General features: G+C 36.1%; 1 protein-coding gene across 3 annotated transcripts in view; it reads left to right on the plus strand.

Moving 5' to 3' along the window:
• Positions 1–25,127, plus strand: part of LOC149795250 (erythroid differentiation-related factor 1-like) — a 91,464-nt gene that overhangs the window by 18,705 nt on the left and 47,632 nt on the right. For all 3 annotated transcript variants that reach the window (XM_089964974.1, XM_089964976.1, XM_089964975.1), the window contains 8 exons: positions 385–506; positions 2,223–2,310; positions 5,013–5,134; positions 5,714–5,825; positions 12,301–12,448; positions 17,610–17,827; positions 18,747–18,872; positions 22,516–22,674. In XM_089964974.1, coding sequence (XP_089821100.1) covers positions 385–506; positions 2,223–2,310; positions 5,013–5,134; positions 5,714–5,825; positions 12,301–12,448; positions 17,610–17,827; positions 18,747–18,872; positions 22,516–22,674 — 1,095 coding nt within the window. The remainder of the gene's footprint in view (positions 1–384; positions 507–2,222; positions 2,311–5,012; positions 5,135–5,713; positions 5,826–12,300; positions 12,449–17,609; positions 17,828–18,746; positions 18,873–22,515; positions 22,675–25,127) is intronic.

The raw sequence follows: 25,127 nt of genomic DNA on the forward strand, positions 1-25,127 counted from the left end.
GCTGCACGAGGGTATTTTTGATGTTTTTTGTACATTCATCCAGGCATTTCAGTCCTTATGGTGATGCATTTGATCAATTCAAAAACTATACTTTCTGTATAAAAATAAAACTTTACTTTCAGAATTAGCCTAGGTCACCAAGCTGAGAGGTAGGATTAACTTTTGATGACTAAGACAGTCTGGTATCACGAGTGTTTTTGTTCTGCAGTGTTTGCAAGATATCCATTAAATTTTCAAAAAATGCATTTAGTTTCAAACCAGGGGGTAAATTACAAATGTATTAAATTCTTTTTTAAAGATACATATGGTGGCAGATTTGGGTCTGTGCTGTTCACATTTATTTGTGTATTAGACACAAGTAAACATTACTATTTTTTTTAACAGATGATGTGTGTCCCCAGGGGAAGTGCCAGAGAAAGTTTACATAATATCGGTGTTCCCAGGGAGAGTAAAAGTAGAGACAGTCTGCAAGACAGAAATATGTATTCCAAGTTTCTATACCATAGGTAACTTTCTTGCATGCTCACAAAAATATATACACAGTTTTTTTTCTTTAAATTTAGGCAACTTATTTTCCAGTGATAAAAACACTATTTAAAGTTACATTTGCCATAACTGGTATTAATTTTGTTGACACTTAATAAATGCAGAAATTTTAGCATTGATTTTATTACCTTACTAGGCAAACCTTACCTTAATATCTAATGCTTTAATGCCTGATGCCTTAGTGTCTGATGCCATAATGGTGTACTAATGCCTCATGCCTTAATGCTTGGTTTTGTGTTATGTTTGATTTTCAATTCTTCTTCACTGTTTACTATTGAATATTTAAAGCTATGAATCTGCCATAAAATGTTGAAGAAAGTTGATTGATGTTTTTTTAAATCTTGAAAATTTAAAGGAATGAGAGTGCATGCACAGCATATCAGGGCATGGACTAACCCACTCATCATTCTTTTGGGTGGACAATTTATTAATATCGACAAGATTTGATTCTACAGTCATACGATTTACAATTTTTAGCATTAGCTTTTGAAATACTATGCCATAACATGTAACACCAAAAATATCACAGATGTACATTTGCATATTAGCAACATTAAATTTACCTGTTTGAAAATGAATACTGCCCTGTTACTATTAGATAGACACTTCATAGTCAACACTGTTCTGTTTTATAGATTCATGGACATAGCTTTTGTTTTGACATGTGACATTTTTTGTTGAATTTGAGACATAAATGCTGCCTGTTAAATTCAATGAAGGCTTCGAGTTAATTATTTATTTTATCAAATTATTAATTTCTGTATGATTCCTGTGGACAAAAGTATTGTAAACAAAGTTTAAGTTCATAACTTTTACTATTAAACAAAAATGTGCATATGTTAACACTTCTATATTGGGTAAGAAATGATGAAAACCATGGTATATATTTAACTTGAAGTCATTCCATTGCACATAATGAACCTGTATTAAATATGGTAATTTGGTAGTATACAGTCATGTTTTTAGTGTGCAAATTATTTGACAAGTATGCAGATGTTTTTCCTTTGACCCACTCTTTAAAACAGCGGTTGTTCATTCTGTACAGTAACAGATTCAGGGATAGCCATGCCTGAATGATCTCTTACAAGTGTCTAAATATAATAAATGCTTCTTTTGATGAGATGCGATTATGAATTGGTAGATAAAGCTTATGTCTAACTGACCCCTTGTTGTAATTAACATTTTACGTCTTGGCAGAGTGCAATGGCTTTAAATAAACTTTTGTGCGTCAGACATTCTAATGGCTAACTGACCAATATAATCACCTAACTTCAGTCAATATGAAGGTTTACCCTATAGCGTTCCAGCTCTAAATGTTTGGGATGCTCAAGTTCTGACCAATCCAGTCAGTTACCATAGGGACATTCACTATATAACATGAACAGTTTCAAATCAGTATACCTTCAGCAACCCTTGTCCAGTTTTCTTAAAATTTCTCAACACAGATATATGAAAGTCCTTCAAGAATCACCGTGACGTTTTAAAGAAGGAAAACACTGAATTTAAGAAGTAGATGAATTAGTGGCCAGAACATTTTCCATTTTCTTGGAGAGGTCAGTTATGGTGGACTTGGCATTTTATGCTAGTGCAGGACATTAGTGTACAATATGATAAGCATTGTTTATACTATTGAAATTCAATGGTAAACATTTAATTAGTTTGTTTTCTTCTATCAGTGTGAGAAATGAGGTACAGAGTCAAGCTTTGCAGAGGAATCATGAGCATCAACAGCCTTTGGTTTTATCTCATTCTGACTCAGAACAGGTACTACTATGAAATTCTTTTGGATTCCATTTTATGTTTCTTATATTGATTATGAAAGTGGTGGCATTTGTATACCATAATATTCAATCAGATAAATTTTATTTTCATAATATTTCCTTTCTGTGCCTCCATTTTTAGTAAATCATGTTATGTTATGGTGTTGTTTATCCATCTATTAATTAACATTTGCATGTCCATTCCACAGCTTTCTAGTGTTGAGAGAGATATTTAACCAAGTATATATCATGACTAGATGATGATTTGCATTCCATATCATGCACCAAGGTCAAGATAACGGTATGAGAAACTGCACTTATGTGACCTGTACACTCGTCGAGAGCATAACTTTTGAATCACTAAAGATATTTGAATGAAAATTTATCCATGTATTTGTGTTGGGACTTGACAGTATGTAATGTACCAAGCCACGGCTCCTGCTTTAAAATACTATAAAACCCCGCATTAACGCGACCCCGATATGAATGCTATCCAATTTTTTAGACCCCAATTATCATGTTATAGCGGGGCTTCCACTGTACTAAGCCATGGCTTCTGCCTTAAAGACAAGGTAATGGCAAGAAAAATTCCAATTATGTGATCTTATTCTTGTCTTGAGTATAACTTTCGAACGTCCCATATGGTTTATTTAAACTTTGACGAGATATATATCATGACTAGACAGTATATGATGTGCAGTAGCCATGTCCCCTGTCTCGTGGTCAAGGAAAATATAATTTTCTGAATTGAATCATGCCCACAGCATAACTTTTAAATTATTGAAAATATTCTAATGAAACTTAGCCAGTTATTTATCATGTCTAATCAGTGTGTCACATATGGCTGCCTTACCTCGATCTTAAGGTCAAGGTTATACATAGGAAAAATAGTTTAGTGACTTTTATGCATGATGCAATCTATGTTTTTGGACACCATCACGGATGATTTAGCAGGAAATAGGTGATAGGTATACCTAAAACTTGGAAATGAAAACAAGTATCACAGATATAAGTATCCAAAGCAACTAAATATATATATATATATATATATATATATATATATATATATATATATATATATATCAGCTTTTATTATAGTCTAGCAAGTTTACATGTTAATTCTAACCAGTGCTTATCACTGTAAGTAGGATTTGCCTCCCTTGCATATCGAAGTATGTGAATATAATTTAAGCTTATATAAAAACAATAATTATAACTTGAATTACATTTATACTCTGCTAAAAGCTATCAGCGCTTATGAGTGGGATAATTCCAGAAGATAGTGATTCTGAATATCAGCAGGAATGACTTTGTATCACATGAGTTTAGAATATACTTATGTTGAATGTACTAATAAACACAGTTGGCTCATAGTTTACCATATCATCTTAACAAGCACATTCTGTGCTACCATCTTGGTATTTGTCCAATGGCAGCACCTTGTATGCAATGTAAATAGCTTGAAACCACTTCTCTGTTAATAACCTTGTGTTCTTCCATCATAGGGAATTTAAATTGTTGATATTTGTCAAAATTAGATATCAGGCTTAGCTGCTGAGTGAGTATTATGATTGCTTTTTTTTTTAAATTTAGTTCGTCAGATCATAGACCAGAAGAACTTATGTTTAATGCTACTACCTTTCTAAAAAAAATCTTTTAGGAAATGTTATAAACAATCTTTACTTTGAGGATTACCATGAAATTTTACTTTCATCTCAAGGTCTTGTTAGTCCTAAATGAAATGGTACTGCTCAGACTTCGAATGTAGCTGCCATGATTGCCATCTTGAAATCTTATTATCGGTACTCATCCTGAATAGATGGTCATATCAAGATGGGGGTTTTTGCTAAAAGGCTTGTTATGTCCTGCTGGTCCTGAATGAAAATAGTGCTGATCTGACATCCAATATGGCTACTATGGCAGCCATCTTGAAAATGTTGTTATTGCTACTCTTACGAAAATGGAAAGTTATTTGACATGGGGGTGTTTTTCACCAGAAGTCTTGCCTGGTTGGTCCACTGATACTATGCATGGTTATATTTATGCCAATCTGAATGGTGCAGCTTCTTAAGTAGTTTTGATTTACTGCCAAGAAACTTATATATTTTGTTAATCATCAAAAGATGCAAAATATTAATAAATCACCTTGCTTCTACGATCTTGATTAGAGTTATTTCCCTTTTTACCTTAATGTGGTGTATAATAATCTTATTAGAAGAACTTGTTCAAATTATTGATGGACTTCCATGAAACTTGGTAAATATTATTGTCATCACCTGTGGAAGTGCATGTTGATAAATGTCTTTGTGCCAGCATTTTTTTACTTGAGTTAATATTTTTTCTTTTGATCATATGGTCATCATTTTTTGAAGATGCACATACTCAAATCTTAGTGCTTCCAAGGTATTGTCTTTTTTTTTTTTTTACCTACACCTAGGTACAGTGTATGACTGACTTTTCGGAATGTAACTACTTTTGTTGATTATTGTAATACTTGGTGAATAATATGGTCATCAGAAGAAGATATGCATATGGACAGATTACTGTCCCCACACAATTTTAATCATTGGCTAGGGGTGCAGTGTAGGAAAGGCAGGATAATATTTTCATGAGCAGATTCCTCTTGTTTTCACTGTTTTGCTATGTGGAATATTTTCTGACCAATTTGAATTTTTACGTCAGACCTTAAGTTTGTTTCTTTTGCAGCAGCTGGATAGAAACACTCCCCCACGAGAGGTTCTGTGGACATTTGAAGATATCCGAATGTTGATTGGTACAGATTTGCCAATATTTTGTAAAGATAGCTACTATGTGAGCCTTAGGTTAAGGTAACTCCTGCTTCTTGCAGATGTGTTTTACTGTTACAAAACTATTCTAATATTTCTCGAGTTCACTTTTGAAATCTTATCTACCCATCAGCTGCTATTCCATTTTTCAGGCAAGATTGCTGAGAATGAAGTAATTTTTCACATATATTTTATGTTGCATCCCATCAGATGGAAGCCTCAGTAATAGCAAAATGTTTCATTCATAAATTTTAAAATTTATTGTAACCTGAATTCTCAGATTTATAATTTTATGTAGATTTACAGTTTTTCTTCCATCATTACCAACATTATACATTCTGGTTTTAACAGCAAAAGCAATTGAGGAGGTCCAGCAAACTGATGGATGGATACCATTGATTTAAGGATGATTCTGTGGGATGTAGTTATAAACTGAATGTAACTGTTTATTTTTAGTGACATTTTTCACTGCCATCAAATACAGGGCACTGGGATCATCTCCTTATCCTTTTGTGACTTTGTTTTGCTCATGCAGCAAGAGAGCAGACAGAGCACTCTGTAGCTGGTTCTGCATTTATTGTTATTCCTGTTCAGCTGAATAATTTATCATTTCCTTCACAGAGACATGAGGACCCCAATCAATGTGCTGACAGGACTGGACTATTGGCTTGATAACTTGATGTGCAATGTTCCAGAATTGGCCATGTGCTTTCATCTGAATGGTTTTGTCAAGGTAAGATTCTTAATGTGCAGAATGCATTTCATAGTGCTCAGTACGCTTGTTAGGATGTTACTTTCTAGGTGTTCAGACAGATCTAATTGTCTTTTTTTAATCTTTTCTTTGATGTATGGATTTGGTAAGGTGATTTTAACGTGCCCATTTAATCTTACTTGCTTGAATGGACATTCCATACAGCTGTTCAGTCAGTATTCATTATCACCCACCCAGATTGGAACTACTTAAGTGCCTTCTTTATGACCAGGTTTAGATATTTTTAGATTCAATGGCTCAAATTTTATAATAAATTTTAATAAATCTGATTCCATTCTGAATTTCATTCATACAGTAAAGCAAAGATTATTTAGAAAGTGTACAAGATGGGCTATGTAATAAATACAAATCTGCATTTGTGTTTTATTCCAAGTCCAGGGGAAAGAACTCATTTGATATGGCTTATGAATATATCTCAGCCTGATAGCCTTGATGTATCCCTCTATACAATATAAGGCTCCTTCTTTCTGTTGACTCAGTACAAAACAAAACTGTAATTTTGTGTATACACAGTTTCCATTTTAATGAATAGTAACTTTTCTTTCTTGTCATGACAACTTAAAGAGTTAACTTGTACTCTTAAAAAAGTAGATGTTTGAGCTGGTATACAACATATCAGTTATGAATGAACTGGTACATGAATTTTTCATTTGTACCAAATACTTGTAAATATTCTAAATGGACATCTTACAGAAGTATGTTATTGATGTTACCAGCTGTGCCAGCAGTTGCTGTAACGAAGGTGATTATGTTATTGTGAACAGTTCATTTTCATAATTCTTTTACTTTAAAATGGATATTTCTATAAGAGGTATAAATACATTCATCTTCGCATACTTGAACCAATCATAATGCATTAGGAGTATATCAATTACCTTGCAAATCTTGTCCTCCCAAGCCAGAAAAAGACATTACAGTTATCTTGTCTTCAGAGGAACTGCCAAGTGACAGGCTACTTGCCAGTTAGAGATGACAGTATCATGATCACCAATAGCATACAGCAGTTCTTACAGCGATGGTGTCCAATAACCTGCAGAGCAGCCAGCAGGACTGCCTTGGTCGAACCTGGACCAATATTCTTCAGCCAGACCATGCTCTGCCCAGGACTAGACTCGGCCAGCCCTGCTAGAACCTTTTTAATAAATCATGCTCATTTAGCATCATCACTGCAATATGAGGACCGCTCTGGTGTCCTAGTGGCTAGAGCATCCACGTCAGATGCAGGAGGTTGCGGGTTCAAACCCCGGCCGAGTCATACCAAAGACTTATAAAAATGGTACTAACATCTGCCTCGCTAGGCACTCAGCATTAAGAAGTTAGTATTATGACTGGTTGGCCTGGAGTCAGGATAATGTGAGTGGGTGGGACATGATGCTACATGTCTGTGGCATGATGTCCTGGTGCTAGACATCTTTAGAAACTGCCTTACTGCAGACATTGTAGCAGTATGACTGAAGAATTGTTAAAAGCTGCATTAAAAATCCATATGACACATACAGACTCGCTGCAGTATGAAATGGTATAGCCCTGTGTGCTGAGAGTACAGGATAAGAACAACCCTATGGTCATTGAGGGGTATGTTTGATATGGATTTGCCTGAACATTCTGCTCAAACCATGAAAGAACTAAGTTCTTTTTAACGAGGCAATCAAAAAGATACACATAATTTTTCCACTTTTAAATGCCGTCCTCCATCAGCAGTCACTACTGCATAAAATATAAAAGCCTGGGTGGATGAAGATGAAGAACACCTGTACTTAAGACTTTTATCAGAATTGTAAACACTGCAGAAATTACCTTGCATCACACAGATTATTTGTGACCATGATAATTCGAGTGAGTTGTCTGCAACTATCTCACTACCCCGGTACAAATCACATACTGCTGTTTATCAAGCCTAGACAAGGAATTTACTGTTGTCAACATGTTTGCTTTACTATGTTATTAAGTGAACAGGCAAGTGTCTTAAGGAATATCATGTCAGCTTTCTCTCTACTCAACCTGGTTATGTCTCTTGAAATCTTTTGCCTGACTGAGAAGGCTGGAAGTTATTGGTAACAAACCTGGAAATTGATATGTCATGTTGACAAGGTAGTAAGTTGGTTGCTTACCACATGATGGCAGACACCATAAGGACCTCTTGTAACCTTGATTTGATAAGAAGAGATGCACTCCAACAGTATTCTCATAAACTCCATTGTGCATTGACCCTATGTTCTCTACCCTTTGGTTCCTTCCTTCTGTTTTGGGGTTTCAGTTGAAGGCGTGAGAAAGCAGGTTGCACATGAGTTGTCCCTTAAACTCACAATGCAAGCCCATGCCTCTGCATGACCTCACTAAGGAGCATACCAGACATGGGATGATCATGGACAGAATGACAGCAGGGGTAATTCTCAGCAACAGTGGCAACTTTTTCATGGCCAGGCAAGTTAAAGACATCCATTTGCCCATAACGTCTGTTAGCAGTCTATGAGAGGGGAGAAAAAACAAGGTTTTTCCTCCTCCAAGCCTCTTGCCAACCACTAATTACTCACTTTAACTTCTCCCAGCTGTTGACCCTCCTGTTGGTGCCAGATTCATTTTGTTCTACCAGACTTATATCAGTCTGTTTCTGACAGATATTTGGGCTTTCCAAATCGATTTTTGGGGGCACCAGATATTGTTTATCCATCTCCTCCATTTTCATCATCCCCTTAATGATGTGATTCTAAGAAGTCCCACAAAGGCGGATGTGTTACTAATAAAGCAGGCAGTAGAGGTAATCTGACAACTGCACTCCCAGACTTTTTCAGGTAGTGAAAACCAATGGAAAATTGACACCAGTCTTAGACCTTAGCAGACTCGATCAGTTTATTCCTGCAACAAAGTTCATGAGGGAGATGCAAAGGTCCATCTATCTGTCTCTACAGTGCATTGAATATTTGATCAGTCTCAACCAGTCTGATGCATATTTCCATATACCTATCATGCAGATATCCTCACTTCAGTTACCAGATAGTAGGGACCAATTAAGCATACTTCTGTTATGTTTCAAAATTAGTATCTGCATGATCTAGTGGTGGAAATATCTTAAAACCCTGCCCCCCCCCCCCCCCCCGATAGCATAACATATTGACCTCCATGCTGTTTAGCTGGTCTTGGTTATCATTATTCCATCCATGTTCAGAGGAACTACTCCTTTATGCCTGACTCTTGTCAGGGATGCCCTGCATGTCAAGGAGCTCTGCACTTTGATTGTGGAGGGGATTATGACTGATGGGGAGCCTTCCACTTTGAAGTGAGGGGATTGTGACTGATGGGGACCCTTCCACTTTGAAGGCATATAGTCATGTTTTGAGTGACTGGTGTCATGTTGATGATGTCACATCACCCACTTTCCATAAATTGACTACCTTTGAAGACAAGAAGCTTACCTTTATCTCATATCAAAGGAATACCATTATATGATCTCAGATACATTCAGATGGAGAGATGATGATGACTGTAACAAGCATCTTTCCGAATTGTCCAATTTTAACTTCTAGGCCATGCTTATTCACCTTGTTCACAAATGGAACCTCTCTTGGGTCTTGATGTGGTTTAACTTTTCTGAGTTTGAGCTTTTGTCTTCCACCTTGTTGAACAGTTATCATAGCAGACTTGCTACCTGATAGTACTAGCTTCAGCTAGCAAGGTGAGAGCTGCATGCACTGGCCATAGATTCAAACTACATGCAGTTCCATTGTCAGTTTAGTTGTATTAATGGCATGACATTATATTGTTTCTAAAAGCGGTTACATTTGATTGGCAACCTATAAATATCCCCTTTCTCCTTGACTGACCCATCAAGATGGGTGAAGCTGCAGGACCTGGTGTGCACTTCAGATGCTATCTGAGGTGTATGGAAATGTCCACAGTGGCTGTAAATGGCACTTCCTACAAGTTATACACCACTCCCTCGATAACTTGCGCCCTGAAAATCACGATCAAAATTGGTAACAGAAACTTTGATGTATCTCTCGTTTTATCGTTGAAAACAGTAGATAGGACCTGGAAATTTTAATCATCACTTTGAAATATCAAATTTATTAATAGGTCATAAAATATTTTTAGATTTTCTTTCCAAACGACATTCTGCAATTAATGATATGTAAGGAAATTTTGATCAATGAAAATGTCACTTATGCTGAGTGGATGCAGTACTTTAATAAACAAATACAAATTAAATAATTATTTTAACAATTGAAATTTGTGTTCTAGTTCTGTATTTTAGTTCCTTTTAAGTGTAATCGTCATAAATGCAATGTGTCTTCTTGTAATTAAATGTAAAATGCATCAGTCTACCGTAAAAGCTATGTCCGTGAGCATTTCTCTGAGAACCTAATTAAGTGCCGACTGTGTTTTGATAACTGACTTCCGGAAGTATTTGGTGTATTGTTGCACTGAATTAAAAGCAAGCCTCCTTTGTATTACCATGTTAATTATATCTTTTGAATCAAATAAAGGAGGTGTAATTAAAGAAAAGTTAAAAGGCACGAAAAGCCTACAAACTTAAAATCTAGTGGCCCTGGTCATATGTCAGGTGAACTCACTTCGTTTGATCAGTCAAACACTTATAAAAGTTATTGTGTATGTAACATAACTGCCTTAAATTAACCGACTCTTTCATAACTGTGATCAAAGATAACAACGCAGCCAAGCGAAATGAATACTTCATAAAATAAAGAACTTGATTTCACAGATGCAGACCATTGTGGGCAAGCGAGTTTCAGAGAATTCTTGAACTGGCACTTGGAAATATCCTCAAGGATGATAAGAAGTTTTCATTATTACTTCCAGTGAAATCACAACATCAGTATTTTACTAACTGAACAATAAAAAAATTGAGTTTTGACATAAACGATTGTCTCACAAAATAAATGTCGCATGTTTTTGAAAAAAAGGAATGTTTTTGAAAAAAAGGAATCTTTTTTGGTGGTGTATCAACAGTCTAGTTCCCTGCTCTGTGGACTCCTGATTTGGCAGGATAATATTAATCACCAATACGAGAACCAAACTCATCAAGAAAACAAAAAAGCAGTGAAATAATACAGATTTTTTTCGCGTACACATGATGGTTGTTGAAACCAGTTGGAACAACCTTTCATATGTTGGACATTTTGAAAATAAATGTTATTTAAACAGAATAATGAACAACTTCATTAGAAAAAGCGCGTCATTAAAAATAATTATCAACGTGATTGTAAAATGAGGATATGGTCAGTAAACAGCCCAGTTCCCTAACGCTGCTCACCCCCACACATATGGTTTTCTCAATATCAGAGCAATATTTTTTCCAATTTTTGGAGGCCCCTTGGTAACTCGTGCCTTGTTTATAGTGTGGTCTATGTTTGTGGACCCTTTTGTGTGTGAGTTATCGAGGGAGAGGTGTAGTAGGAAAGCAGGACAACCCACATGAACACTGGTCACTTGCTTAAAGGGGATTTTTAGATCAGCACACTCAGGATTCTGACAAGATCATATGCAGTTCATGAATATGTTGGCTCATGAAATACAAGTGATTTCCACAGACCTGGACTCCAGTCGTAATGTCTAAATATGAGACATAGTGGAGTCAGTTGGCTGACATGGTTAGTCTTTTTTCTCCAGTTTTTTATTTGCATGGCATGGCTGGGAAAGAAAAAACATTCTTTTTGGGACACTGATAGCTGCCAAGACAGTTACCATGCTCCATGCATGACAGCTCAACCTCAGTCCCATGCATGATCTTGGAACTTTTGCTGGATTCACCCAAGAAACTTTTGAATGTAACGTATTAGTCAGGTGCAGGATCCCACAATAATCACTTGCACTTGTATAAATGCATGATCTTCGTTTGTGCTTACTTTAAGCACATTCATCCTTTCAGTTGAGAAGTTCATCCTTTCAGTTGAGCTGTCATAGTGGTTCTACAGGGTGATGTGGGTAAAGAATAGATGCTCAAACATTTCCTTCTCTTTCCTATTCTCCTACTGTCAGTGTTATTCAGGTATTGTATTTGATGGCTGCCCAAAAATACTTATCCAGTCACATTACTATTTATCTGTCCTACCTTTCCTGCAAATGGTGAGCATCATGGCTTCACTCAAGCTTAAACTAGTATATTTTGGATGACCACCTAGTGGAATCCAGGGGAGCTAACCTGTCAGAGTTTTCCCTTCATCTATATGATATATCGATGAAAAAACATTTCTTTTTGTCTTTCAGGGAGGGCTGGATTTGGAAGTAGAAGAGAGTGATTTTCTAATGTTAATGTGATTTGATAAGTATTTTTGGAGAAACATAATTTAATAAATATTCCCTTTTAGCTTGAAAATTTAGTGTTTATTAAAGATTATTGCCGGATCACCTTTAATTGCTTGTAATATTTTTTTCCATGTTAATTTACTGCTGATATGTATGTTTCTAATGATTACAGAAATATGATGTCATCAAGACTGAAGACATTCCAAATCTTCCCAAATCCAGCTTTAATCCACAGGTGGTGGTAGACATAGCTAAGAATATTCTGTCTTTTCTCAAAACCAATGCAACGAAAGAAGGTCACACTTACTGGCTTTACAAAGGTTAGTTGCCAGAAAGAAGGGGAAAGTCATGGGTTTATGGCACCAGATCAGTAAGTTGAAGGTTGATGCAACACAAATATTAAAGACCAACAACCAATACAGTAAGTTATGAAAGTAACAAACAGAAAGAACAGATGATAGAATGACAAAATAAATGGAGATACTGATCTGATACCATATATTTGATGTACTTAAGGACAAATGTTCGTTTTCTACATTTTAATTTTCTACCCATCAGGCTGTACACATTTATGGAATTAAATATATCATTATGATAAGCACAACACCAGTTGTGATGGTGAGTAAAGTTTTTGTGATGCTTACCTTGTTAGTAGCGTTAAAGTATATGCACATTGTAAATTTTATTTTTCTTCTTCATGTTAATCAGCTCTGTCTGCATGGGTTCGAGTCTCGAGCTCAGACAATGTGGATATGTGAGAAAGCTTGCCAGTAGCTTCTCGTGGGTCAGTGGTTCTTTTCGGGGTTTTCCCGGGTTCTTCCTCCACCATTAATACTGGCCGCCATATATGGCCTATCATGTGCTGATAAATGGCATTAAACCCTATAACAACAACAACATCATGTTAATCAGTAAATCATCTGAGAAATTAATCTCTTGTCAGTTCTGCTGGTCATAGACCTGAAGACTCCATAACTACCTTGATAATTCCTTGATACTTCATGTACATGTTTATCCAAAGTTGGTCCTAAATAACATTGGTGCTTCTCAGCCATCCAATATGGCTCACACAGCAACCATCTTGAAAATATTTTTATTTGATATTTCTCCCACATGGATGGCCATATCAACATGGGCTTTTCATTAAAAGACTTTTTATGGTGTATAGTTTGTCCTAAATGAAAATGGCATTGATCTAACAATATTATGGCTGTCACATCAGTCATTTTGAAACTCCAACTATTGCTGCTTCTTCTTAACAGAAAATCTTATTAGCATGAGCTTTTCACATTTTCACTAGCTGCCACAGCAGTCATCTTGAAAATCTTGTTATTGCTACTACTGATTGGAAGGTCATGGGGTTTTCACCAGACAACTTTATATGGGGAACAGCTGGTCTAGAAAAAAAAAGTTTGACAATCAAATATCCAGTATAGCTATCGCAGGGTCTATCTTGAATATCTTATTGCTACTCCCAGTATATAGAAAGTTGTATCTAATTTGGGTTTTCACCAGAAGATTTCTTATTGTGTCTGGTTGGTACTAAATGACAATGTGTTGCCTATATGACATCCTGTTTGGTCACCATGGCTGCCATCTTGATATCTTTTTATTGCTTGTATGCACCAGAAACTTCATTGTGAAATCTGGTTGGTCTTGAATATTGCCAGTCTGGACCCTCAAGTATACCAACATGAAATAATAATAAAAGTGGAACAATATCTTCAAAATGAAATTGTGAAGAACTACATTTTATTTGCACAAGAATTGTTCTTGGAGACATATCAGTATCGTGATGGACAGATGGAGCCCAAAAATATTTTACCAATCTGTCAATTCGTAAATTATTATAGACACCTAAGGTAGTCTCAGCAAAGATTTGCCAAGCTGTATACATGGTAACCATCAAAGATAAAATTACCATGGCGGCATTTGAGATCATGCTCGTCAAAATGGAAAACTACCAATGACTGCATACAAAGTCATTTGGTAGAATGCCAGCTTTCCCAATAGAGTAAAATCCTTATTCACAGATTAAAAATGTATATAAAATGCTAAGAAAACAAATAAACCTTCTGCAAATATATTGAAAATCTTGTCACTGATTCTCCTGCAATGATAGTTATATATCAAATGGGGGTTTTCATCAGACGTTTTATAAAGGTGTCTAGCTTGTTGTAAATGAAAATTTTACATCCATTATGGCGACCACAGTTGCTATTTTGAAAACCTTATTACTCAAGAACAAGTTAACAAGAAGAAATGGTCTTGAATTCTGGAAAATCTTATCAGACATTAAAACTTTAGTTCCATGTTAGCTCTGGTGGTTCGGACCAGATGAACTTCAGTGATGGCCTTTAGACTGGCTTCTGGCATCCAGTGCTTGCCAGATGAAGATCGTGATCACTACTCCTCTAAAACTGTTGTGAATGTTCCAGCTGCAAAAAGCTCTTCGAGATTACTAACAAGCTGATGTCAAGGAACAAATGTACACAACTTCCAACTACCTTCTCTCCAGTCGACCTTCCAGACCTTTTTGCAAATTTCTTCCATGACAAGGTACAAACCATTAGAAATAAGCTTGACAACACAACTTCAATTGACTTGTCGTCACCATACAGTTAGGATACAGAATTTGAGCGGCAACCATTAGCAGCATTTGAACCTGTCTCTATGGATTTCGTATGTACAATCCTGATGAAGAGTGCACCAAAGTCATGTGAACTTGATCCAATTCCAACATCACTGCTACTTGAGTGATTAGATCCAGTATTGCCTTCTCTAACTGATGTTATTAATACCACTCTCATCAGGGGAATTTCCATCATTTTTCAAAACTGCCATTGTAAAGCCTCTGCTGAAGAAAACAACTCTCGACCATAACGATTTAAAGAACTACTGTCCAGTTTCTAATCTCCCATTCATATAAAAAATCTTAGAAAAGGTTCTATCCTAGCTTGTATCTCATCTAAATTCAAACAGTCTTTTTAGCAATGTACAATCTGCATATACCCTTGCCCAGTACTGAAACTACTCTTCTAAAAGTAGTTAATGACATTCTCTCTGCTTTGGATAGTGGAAAGATTACAGTCCTCACCCTCCTTGATTTGTCTGCAGCATTTGACACAATAGACCATGATATATTACTTCACTGTCTCCAGCATGTATTTGGCATTCATGATACAGCCTTACTGTGGTTCAAGTCCTACTTGGTCAACAGGACACAAATTGTGTCTACAAATGAAATACACTCCAACCCAGTTAATCTATATTGTGGTGTTCCACAGGGGTCTATTCTTGGACCTGTTCTCTTCATTCTATACACTCATTCGCTCTCAAGTGTCATAGATCATCATCCAGTGTCTCACCAATTGTATGCCGATGGTACCCAAATATACAAATCTAGCCACCCAACTGAAGTTGATGCTACCATCCAAGGTGTAGAGAGGTGTATTTCTGATGTGAAATCATGGATGACATGTAACAAGCTGCAGATGAATGATGATAAAACTGAGGCCATTCTGATCACACAGACTTTCTCAGTCACATCCTTTACCTCAGACAATAAATATCAGTAACACCAACATTAAATTCACACAATCACTACAAAACCTAGGTGTCACTCTGGACAGTACTCTCACGTTGCACTAACATGTCATGAACCTATGAAAGGCTGCATATCTTGAGCTGAGACACATCAGCTCCATTCGCAAATATCTTTCAGTTGATGCCACTAAAACACTTGTGTGTTCATTAGTACTTTTAAGACTGGATTTTTGTAACTCAATTCTGTATGGTTCATCTCAATATCTACTTCAGAAACTACCACTCTGGTGGCCTAGTGGTTAGAGCATCTGCCTCAGAAGCGGGAGGTCATGGGTTCAATCCCTGGCCAAGTCATTCCAAAGACTTACAAAAATACCAAAGACTTACAAAAATGGTACTAACAGCTGCCTCTCTAGGCGCTCAGCATTAAGAGGTTAGTCTTAGCACTGGTCGGGCTGCTGTCAGGATAATGTGACTGGGTGGAACATCATGCTACATGACTGCGGCATGATGCCCCAGTGCTAGACATCACTATAAACTGCCAAGTTGATAAAAAATGTTAAAAATCATAATCACAGACACACATGCTTCAGAAACTTCACAAAAGTTCAAAACACACATGCTTGGATCATACTTAGAGTACCTCGATCAGAGCACACCTCCCTGCTGCTCTGAACCTTACACTGGGGATCCAGAATCAAAAATAAAATTTGTTCTCTGTGCTATGTTTCACTGATGGACTCCAGTCCAACATACCTATCCAACCTCACCCATGTGTACACACCAGCAAGATACTTATGCTCCTCTTCTGACAATCGTATACTCATTATTCCCACTACAAAAATGAAGTCATATGGACAACATTCTTTTGCATACCAGGGCCCAGCAACGTGGAATGAATTGCCCCCTGAACATAGACACAAAGACACAGTGATCACATTCAAGAGGGCTCTCAAAACTCACTTATTTCAACTGCAAGAACAAACTTAAAGACCTAAATATGTTTCCTACCTTAAATATTCTCAGCATGTTTTTTTAATGTTTTCTAATTTCATGGTGTTTGTTTTTGTAATCATATCATTATATGTTTTTTATCTTATAGGTGTTGTCTAATGTTGTAAAGCACTTAGAGCTTCTAAAGATTTGGCGCTATACAAAGTCCTCATTATTATTATTATTATTATCCAGTACAGCCACCGTGATGGCCATCTAGAAAATTTTATCATTACTCCTTCAGAATGGATTGTCGTTGTGACATGGTGTTTTCTCAAAAGACTTCATATCATATTTAGTTGGTCCTAAAATAGAAAAAGTGCTAATATTCCATCCAGTATGCCTACCAAAGTGGCTGTCTTCAAAATCTTCTTGTCCATCCATTACTCCTCCAGAATGGATGGTAATATTGACAACGGTTTTTCTGCAAAGGACTTTATGGTGTCTAGTTGGTTTTAAATGAAAATGGTGCTGATCTTCCATCTAATATATCCATCAGACGGTTTCAAAATTCTGCAATTAAAAAGAACAATCTTTAGTTAAAAAAAATTCTAGATATCATTTTTTCAGGGCAGTGGACTAATAGAGTATCAGCCTCTTCAAGAAACTCTTGCTGGGTTTTTGCTGTTTTCTTTTTTTTTTGTGATGTTAATGTGTTTGATCAGAAGTGTTGTTAAATTATATGTGATTTACTTCTAAACAGATTTAAAACTGTTTGCATTATATAGTTGACTCAAGGTTGACATGCTGATATAAGCAAATTTAGAATTTATACCAGAAAAAGATATTTATGTCTATGAAGTATTTGTACAGTTATTGTCATTTAAGAAAATGAATTGCTACAATTTGAATATCACTGTCATTGCCAACTGCAAGAAAACTTATTAAGTGATTTTCAGACTTTCAAAAGTTAAATAAGAACCATTTCTATTCAATCCACAGGAGTCAATGATGATGTTGTGAAGTTATATGATTTGACAACACTGTGTTCAGACACACAAGGTGCAGAAGATGAAAATCCATTTACTGTGCCAATTGGAATGTTGCTGTTCCGTGTGGCACGTAATATGTGGCAGAGTCATGGGAGAAGAAAAGATGCCACCATTCGCACCTTGCTGGAGAGTTGTCTGTTTCTCCTGAACAAGGAAATATATTCAGAGGTGAGTGTTATGATATGTATTTAAGTAGGAAGATTAGGACTCAATTCTTTTTCGTCGCCCAGTCTACTTGATTGTCCAGATTCGATGCTTGACTAAATAATTATGTACTACCTTTGGAGAAGATAAGGTTACACCAGTGGTTATGTTCTGTTACATATTGAGGGCTGTTCCATTTAAACATGCATGGTACCCAGGGATGGCAGTTTGTAAAAAATATATGCCAGGATATTTTGATTTTGCAAAGTTCATATTAAAATGATAAGAAAATTCTAAATTACATCTATGGGTGAATACCCAATTTTAAAAGTGACTTCCCTGGGTCCCACGATGTTTTGTGACAGCAGCACAAGTAGGTTATTTTTTACCAACTTAGGCAATTAGAGTCAAGTAGGTTATTCATTGCCTAGGCAATTAGAGTCAAGTAGGTTATTCATTGCCTAGGCAATTAGAGTCAAGTAGGTTATTCATTGCCTAGGCAATTAGAGTCAAGTAGGTTAATGTTTCCTACCTTAAATATTCTCAGCATGTTTTTTAATGTTTTCAAATTTCATGGTGTTTGTTTTTGTAATCATATCATTATATGTTTTTTATCTTATAGGTGTTGTCTAATGTTGTAAATCGCTTAGAGATTCTGATGATTAGGCGCTATACAAAGTCCTCATTATTATTATTATTATTATTATTATTATTATTATTATTATTATTTATTGCCAAGGCAATTAGAGTCAGGTAGCTTATTTATTGCCAAGGCAATTAGAGTAAAGTAAGTTATTCATTGCCAGGGCAATTAGAGTCAAGTTGTTTCAAGTGATATTTCCTGTAGGTTTTAGTACATGGTCATAATTAAGTTGTTATGGGAAATGGAAACAGCTTTTGATTTTTTAAAAGATTGGGTACCCTTTGTTTTCTTTTCTTGAAGGTGTGTGCATCAGCCAGCTACATGTTGTCAGACCTATACATGCCAGACAGTGCCATGCAGAATGACTGGATGACAAGTCCAGGAGAAGATGATTCAGATGATGATGAGAGTGTCAGCAGCTTTCAGGTATGCTAATTGTCTGTCAGCTTCACATGTACCTAGCTTCAGAATCAGTTTTTTTTAGTTAAATTAAAACATGTTGCAGGGTGCGCATGCTAAAAAAGGTACTGGTTACATTGATCTTTCCAAATATCCAGCACAGGTCTTTCATACCAGAATCAAACCAACTGCAGAACACACCAACTCTGACTACACTTTGTCACAGCCTTGATATACACATTCAGCTTCTTGGTTTGGATGCAATGATAGATATTCCTGGCATACTCATTTGCATCATCAAAACACAAAAGTACCTAGCACCCATCCATTACCAACATGGTATGGTGGCACACCTTAACTATGTTTGGTTTTCAGTCACCTCCTAAAGACTAACTTAAAGGTGATCATTCCCTTGATCTTCAGTACCAGACTTAGGTACAGATGTCAGATGGATCCAGACCAAGTTAGCTCTTGCACAGCTTCCTCGTATACCAGCCAGGGCCGTTATGCTGATTCCTTATTCCTGGATCATTAGTGCTTGTCATGGACCATTGGTGATACAGTGAATGTCAGAAGGTAACTTTATTCCAACAGAGCCTGAGTCAAAACCATGTTCACACAACCAGCTTTGGCATTATCATGGAAAGGAGAATAAAAGCCAAACAAACTCTCCATCCATCTGACCAGTTTGAACTTGTCCTTGGTACTTTGTCTGAATGCATTCTGCCATGGATTCTGATGTGGCTTAAGACCACAGTTGAGAGACTCAGACTCTTCTTTTGAGCAAGACCTGCTTCCTGACTACTGCAGCAGACTCACTGAGATCTTTGTCTTGTCAGGAGTTCTGTGATGAAGTTTTTCATTACTAAGATGTAGCTCCTGCTGATTTGAGAACCAGCCATTTGACTTGAAACCACTGTCTTCTTTAGCTTCTTTTTTATGGGTATCTATAGGAACACATTGGGGTACTTTAGTGAACTGAACCACTTAGAAGGGGGAATTCTTTATTTGTGTTAAGGCTCAGATAAAGAAGGGAGTATATTTCCACTCATATGGACCGCTGGGGCTATCTGCTTAGCCAACAAGGAAATAACTGAAGACCATTTAATTTCTTTCATTCGCCTCTCTCTCAATATCTTGTGCACATCAGGGCCCAAAAACATAGACCACAGTGTAAGCAAGTGCCTGAGTTAATGTAGGACCTCAGAAAAATTAAGTGGATGCCTTCCTCACTGGGTATCAAGAAAACCCAAGGGAGGTGGGGTGGGTGGGGTGAACAGTTCAGTTTAATAACTGAATACTCGTTTTATGTTTGCATTTGGAACAAATATCAACAAAGAGTTTTTTCTAATAAAGTTGTTCACTTTTTTATAACCTCTTCGGTGGCCTAGTGGTTAGAGCGTCCGCCTTGGATGCGGGAGGTCGTGGGTTCGATCCCTGGCCGAGTCATACCAGAGACTTAAAAAATGGTACTAACAGCTGCCTCGCTTGGCGTTCAGCATTAAGAGGTTAGTGTTAGGACTGGTCGGCCTGGTGTCAGGATAATGTGACTGGGTGGGACATCATGCTACATGTCTGCGGCATGATGCCCCAGTGCTAGATATCACTATAAACTGCCACATTGCAGACATTGTAGCGATATGACTGAAAAATTGTTAAAGTTACGTTAAAAATCAAAATCACATCACATCACAACATCACTTTTTTATATATAAATTACCTCTTTTTGAAGATACCTAACCTCTAAAAGATCATTAAAAACATTAATCCAGGAAGTTTTGACAACCATCACATGTATGCAAAAAACTGTGTGTAGGATATCACTGCTTTTTTCTTGTGTTTACTCACCACAAAACAAATTCCTTTGTTTAAAAGCTATGGACATTTATTTTGCAAACAACTGTTAGCATTGAACACTATTTTGTTTATTGTTCTATTATTAAGATATTGATGTCTCAATTTCATTGCAAATAATAGTGAAACTTCTCATCCTTGAGGAAATCTCTTGTGTGCCAATTCAGGAATTTTAGTTCGCTACAAACTCAAGAACTCACTTCTCCATAAGGAGACATCTTTGAAACAAAGTTTTTTATTTATCAGGTACATATTTTGCTTGGTTACTTTGTTATCTTTGATCACATTTGTGAATTAGTTGGCTAATTTAAGGTAGTTAATTATATTACTTACATAATAATATTTATGTTAATGTTTGATTGTTCAGTTGAAAGGAGTTGACTGGAGTCTTGACAATGACCACTAGCTTTATGCAGGTAGAATTTGTGTGCCTTTTAACTTCTTTTATTTCCATTCCCTTCATTTCATTTAATGCAAACGACATAATTGACATGACATTACAAGGCACATCTGCTTTAATTGAGTGTAACAATACATCAGATAGCGAAGTCAGATATCAGAGCACAGCTTGCACTTAATTACATTCTCACAGAAATGATCTGATGGCTGTGACATTAAATTGACATTTTTCATGTTGAAATGCAGGAGGGTATATTGCATTTATGATGATTGCACTGGAACCAAATTAAAAGATATATTTAGAACAAAAATTTCACTTGCCAAAACTTATTTGATATTTTTTTATTAAAGTGTTTCCACCAGTAATGACATTTTTATTTCTTAATTACATTGTTCTAAGAATAAAATGTAACAAAATATGTGACTTCTTAATAAAAGTTAAAAATTTCATGATGTTGATTTAAATAATCGGGTACTAGCCACTATTTATGATAATAAAAATTGTGATATATAGAAGTTTTCCTTGACTATTTTTGATTTTCTTCATGTTCACCAAATAGGGGTGAAATTTTGTGGTATTTTTTATGTTAAAAATGGGAGCCATGCCTGAAGTACATTATAAGCAACTTTGCTGTTATCCATGTGTGAGTTATCGAGAGAGTGGTGTTTATAGGTTTATGAGGTGTGATCAGTCTCCATTAACATAGCATTCGATCACATCTGTTTCCTGACTGATGTCACATAGGACTTGAGATGAAGGTCAGAGACATTATCTTGCTGATATCTTAGAAACTGTTTAACCACAGAGGGCTTAGTTTGACTTTGTGGAACCCATAGCAGCTGCATAAGAGGTTAATTTCCCGGCTTCAAAAAGACCTTTTACTCATTTTCCGCTGGATTTGTGGGAGAAAACTTTTTCTCCAAACTGTGTCCTTGTACTGACCCTGTGCTAACCCTAGACCGTATCTGACATGTCATGAAGCTACTATACAGCAGGTAAAAGTCATGTAACTCCCTCCCCCCCTCTTAACTTGTTATTATATAAGCAGTTTGTTAGAAGAAGAAAGATTTTCTGGATTTGCAGTAGTGGGTGTACTCTTAATGTATTATGATCATGTAAATATGTTTAAAGAAACATGTTTTATTCAAAAACTTGGTTTCATATTTAGTAAAGTGCTAGATGGTTTAATAAAGAACATGCTTTAGGTAGAAATAGTTTAGTTAATTAAAATTTATTGTGCTCATTTTGAGATAACTCCATGGGATAGTTTAGTTTTAGGTGGGTAATAATCTCATGTGACCTCTACAATAACTGTAATTTTTGGCATCTCTTGCATGTCTGCATTTAGGTCCATTATTTCATTTCTAACATTGCATAAGATCTTTGAGCTTGATTTATATCCATTTTCTTTTTCAGGAAGAAAATCAATCTGACCCTGGCCCAACAACAGAGGTAGGGGTAGATAATCTTTGTCACAACTATCACCAGGATCACTATCATCAGATGTCCACTATCAGACCAATTACATCAAATATTGAGGAAAGATGTCGTGAGTCTCTCACATACATACACAAGGTATTGAAAGCATAATATTGTTGCAAACTCTGAATGTTCAGACTTTCATGACAGAATTTTTGTCCAATTTTCCATCCAATGTCCTGTCCTTTTATCTCTCTGTCCTGTTTCATTTCCACACAAGAAGGTCCTCAGTTATTGTTAGATTTTGAACAAATTTGGTATGGCACATGCTATTGTTGAAACCTTAACTGAGGTCAGCTATCAGATTTAGCAGAGATGTGGCCTACAATTTTCATACTGACACACAATAACTTGCATAATTATTTTTATTAGATTGCTACATTATCATTTAGTAAAGTGACTGCTCTGGAGGCCTAAGTGGTTAGATCATCTGCCATGGATGCGGGAGGTCATGGGTTTGACCACAGCCAAGTCATACCATTGACATTATAAAAATGGTGCTAGCAGCTGCCTTGCTTTGCACTCCTCAATAAGAGGTCAGTGTTAGGACTGGTTATCCTAGTGTCAGGAGAATGTGACTGGGTGGGACACAATGCCACATGTTGGCAGCATGGTGCCTCAGAGCTAGACATCACTATAAACTGCCACATTGCAGAAATCTTAGTAATATGACTGAAAACTTGTTAAAACTACATTAAAAGTCCAAATCACACACCCACCCACCCAATTGTTGGACCCACACACATTCATTTCCACACAGTAACTTATGTTATTATTATATTTCTTCTTTAAATATGTTACCCAATCATAATACCTCAGGAAAATTACTTCTGTCTCACAAATCCAGTCCTCCCAGATACAACTTTTATCTAAAGGGAGCTCAGAGGTGTATTCCAATCTTCAAAAAATTGTAACCCTTACCAGAGAAATATGTGAAATCTTCCATAATTTTTATGTAATTTGGCATTAGACATCAGAAAGTATGTTTCTCTTGACCATTTAAAGGAAGTTTCTTTAATTCATCAGATTATTAAGACTGTTATGGATTTAGCCACGAAGTAGTTTATACAATGATAAGAAGTTTACTTTTTTTTATTAAATTTATTGGAGGTCAAATTCCTGTTAAATGTTAAAAGCAGGGGGATCTGTCCTTGTTGGCTGTGTTACAAACCTAATTGTCAAAATTTTGCAGTCTAATATTTTACATGATCATCAGAAGAAATTTCAAAGTAGCTCTGATTTTCAAAAAGAAAGTTCCTCTGATAAAAGTAACTATAGCCTTGCCAGCATTCAACCTATGATATTGAAACTGTTTGAGAAATCAAATGAGACCCAGTTAGCAACTTTTTTTGAGAACAGTTTTAGCAAGTGTTTGGGTTCATTTTGGTAAAGGTTCAGGATGCCAATCTATTTTGTTACATTTATTTGAAGACTTAAAGAATGCTCAGATATACAGCTGCAGTTCTGATTGATTTATCCAAGGCTTTTGATTGTCTCTTTCATCAAGCTACTGGCTTATAATCTGTCAGATGGCAGTAGGCTCTTGTTGATATCTCTGTCAAATTGTAAGCAGCAAATTCAGATGCATGTTGTCTTATATAGTTGGACTAAAATTCAAAAAGCGATTCCACAGAGGTCAATAATTATCCTTTAATGTCTTTATCAATGATATTTTTTATTTTATTAAATGTGGCTCATTGTATAACTATGCCAATGTTAAAACATTGTCCATTCAGACTTGGACACATTTGTAACATAATCCAACATTCTGATTGACTGATGCACATAAAATGCCAACCAACTATTAAATGGTTCAGGTACTAGATGTGGGTAAAAAATAAAAAAGCCAACTATGAAATGGTTGAGGTACTAATTGTGGGTTTAAAAAAACATTCAGTATGAAGCCTGTACTTAACAAAAGCTGTGCTGGTGCTGACATAAACTGTGAAGAAATCGGTAAACTGCTAGAAATCGTCATTGACTATAGCAAAATCTTTGTTGGAAAGCTTCATGGCAACTATCTGTCTTGAAATGTATTGGTCAGAAGGTAGCTAGACTGAACAAACTGACAATTCTAACTTCTGTCCCTTAGCCTGGCATTTCTGTGGTGACATGAACACTGCAAAACTAAGTACAAGAGCATGCTTAGAGATTTCTGTGTGTTGATTACACAAGCAGTTATAATTTGTTTTACTTAAGACAAAAAATGACAATCCTGAAGACTCGTTGACTTAAGGCTTTGGCTGTAGAGACTAAAAGTTATGAACTTGTGCGATCCTCCAATGATTTCATATATTTGAAACACAATAAATACAATGTTAGATTTCATATAATTTATATTTCTTAAGAATCAAAACCGCAACATATGGCGAGAAATCCTTTAGATATGGAGCTGGCATTCTGTGGACTGAGCTACCTAATCACCTTAACAGAGAACAATCAAATTTTTAATTGGTTTAGATAATTAACTTGATCCTGGAGTGGTAAAGACTGTAAATGTAATATCTGCAAATAAACCACTCCCTCCAACTCCGATGTCATGATGATGA

The sequence above is a fragment of the Sinohyriopsis cumingii genome, chromosome 7 (genome assembly GCF_028554795.1).
Source record: "Sinohyriopsis cumingii isolate HCF-2022 chromosome 7, ASM2855479v2, whole genome shotgun sequence".
NCBI lineage: Eukaryota > Metazoa > Mollusca > Bivalvia > Unionida > Unionidae > Sinohyriopsis > Sinohyriopsis cumingii.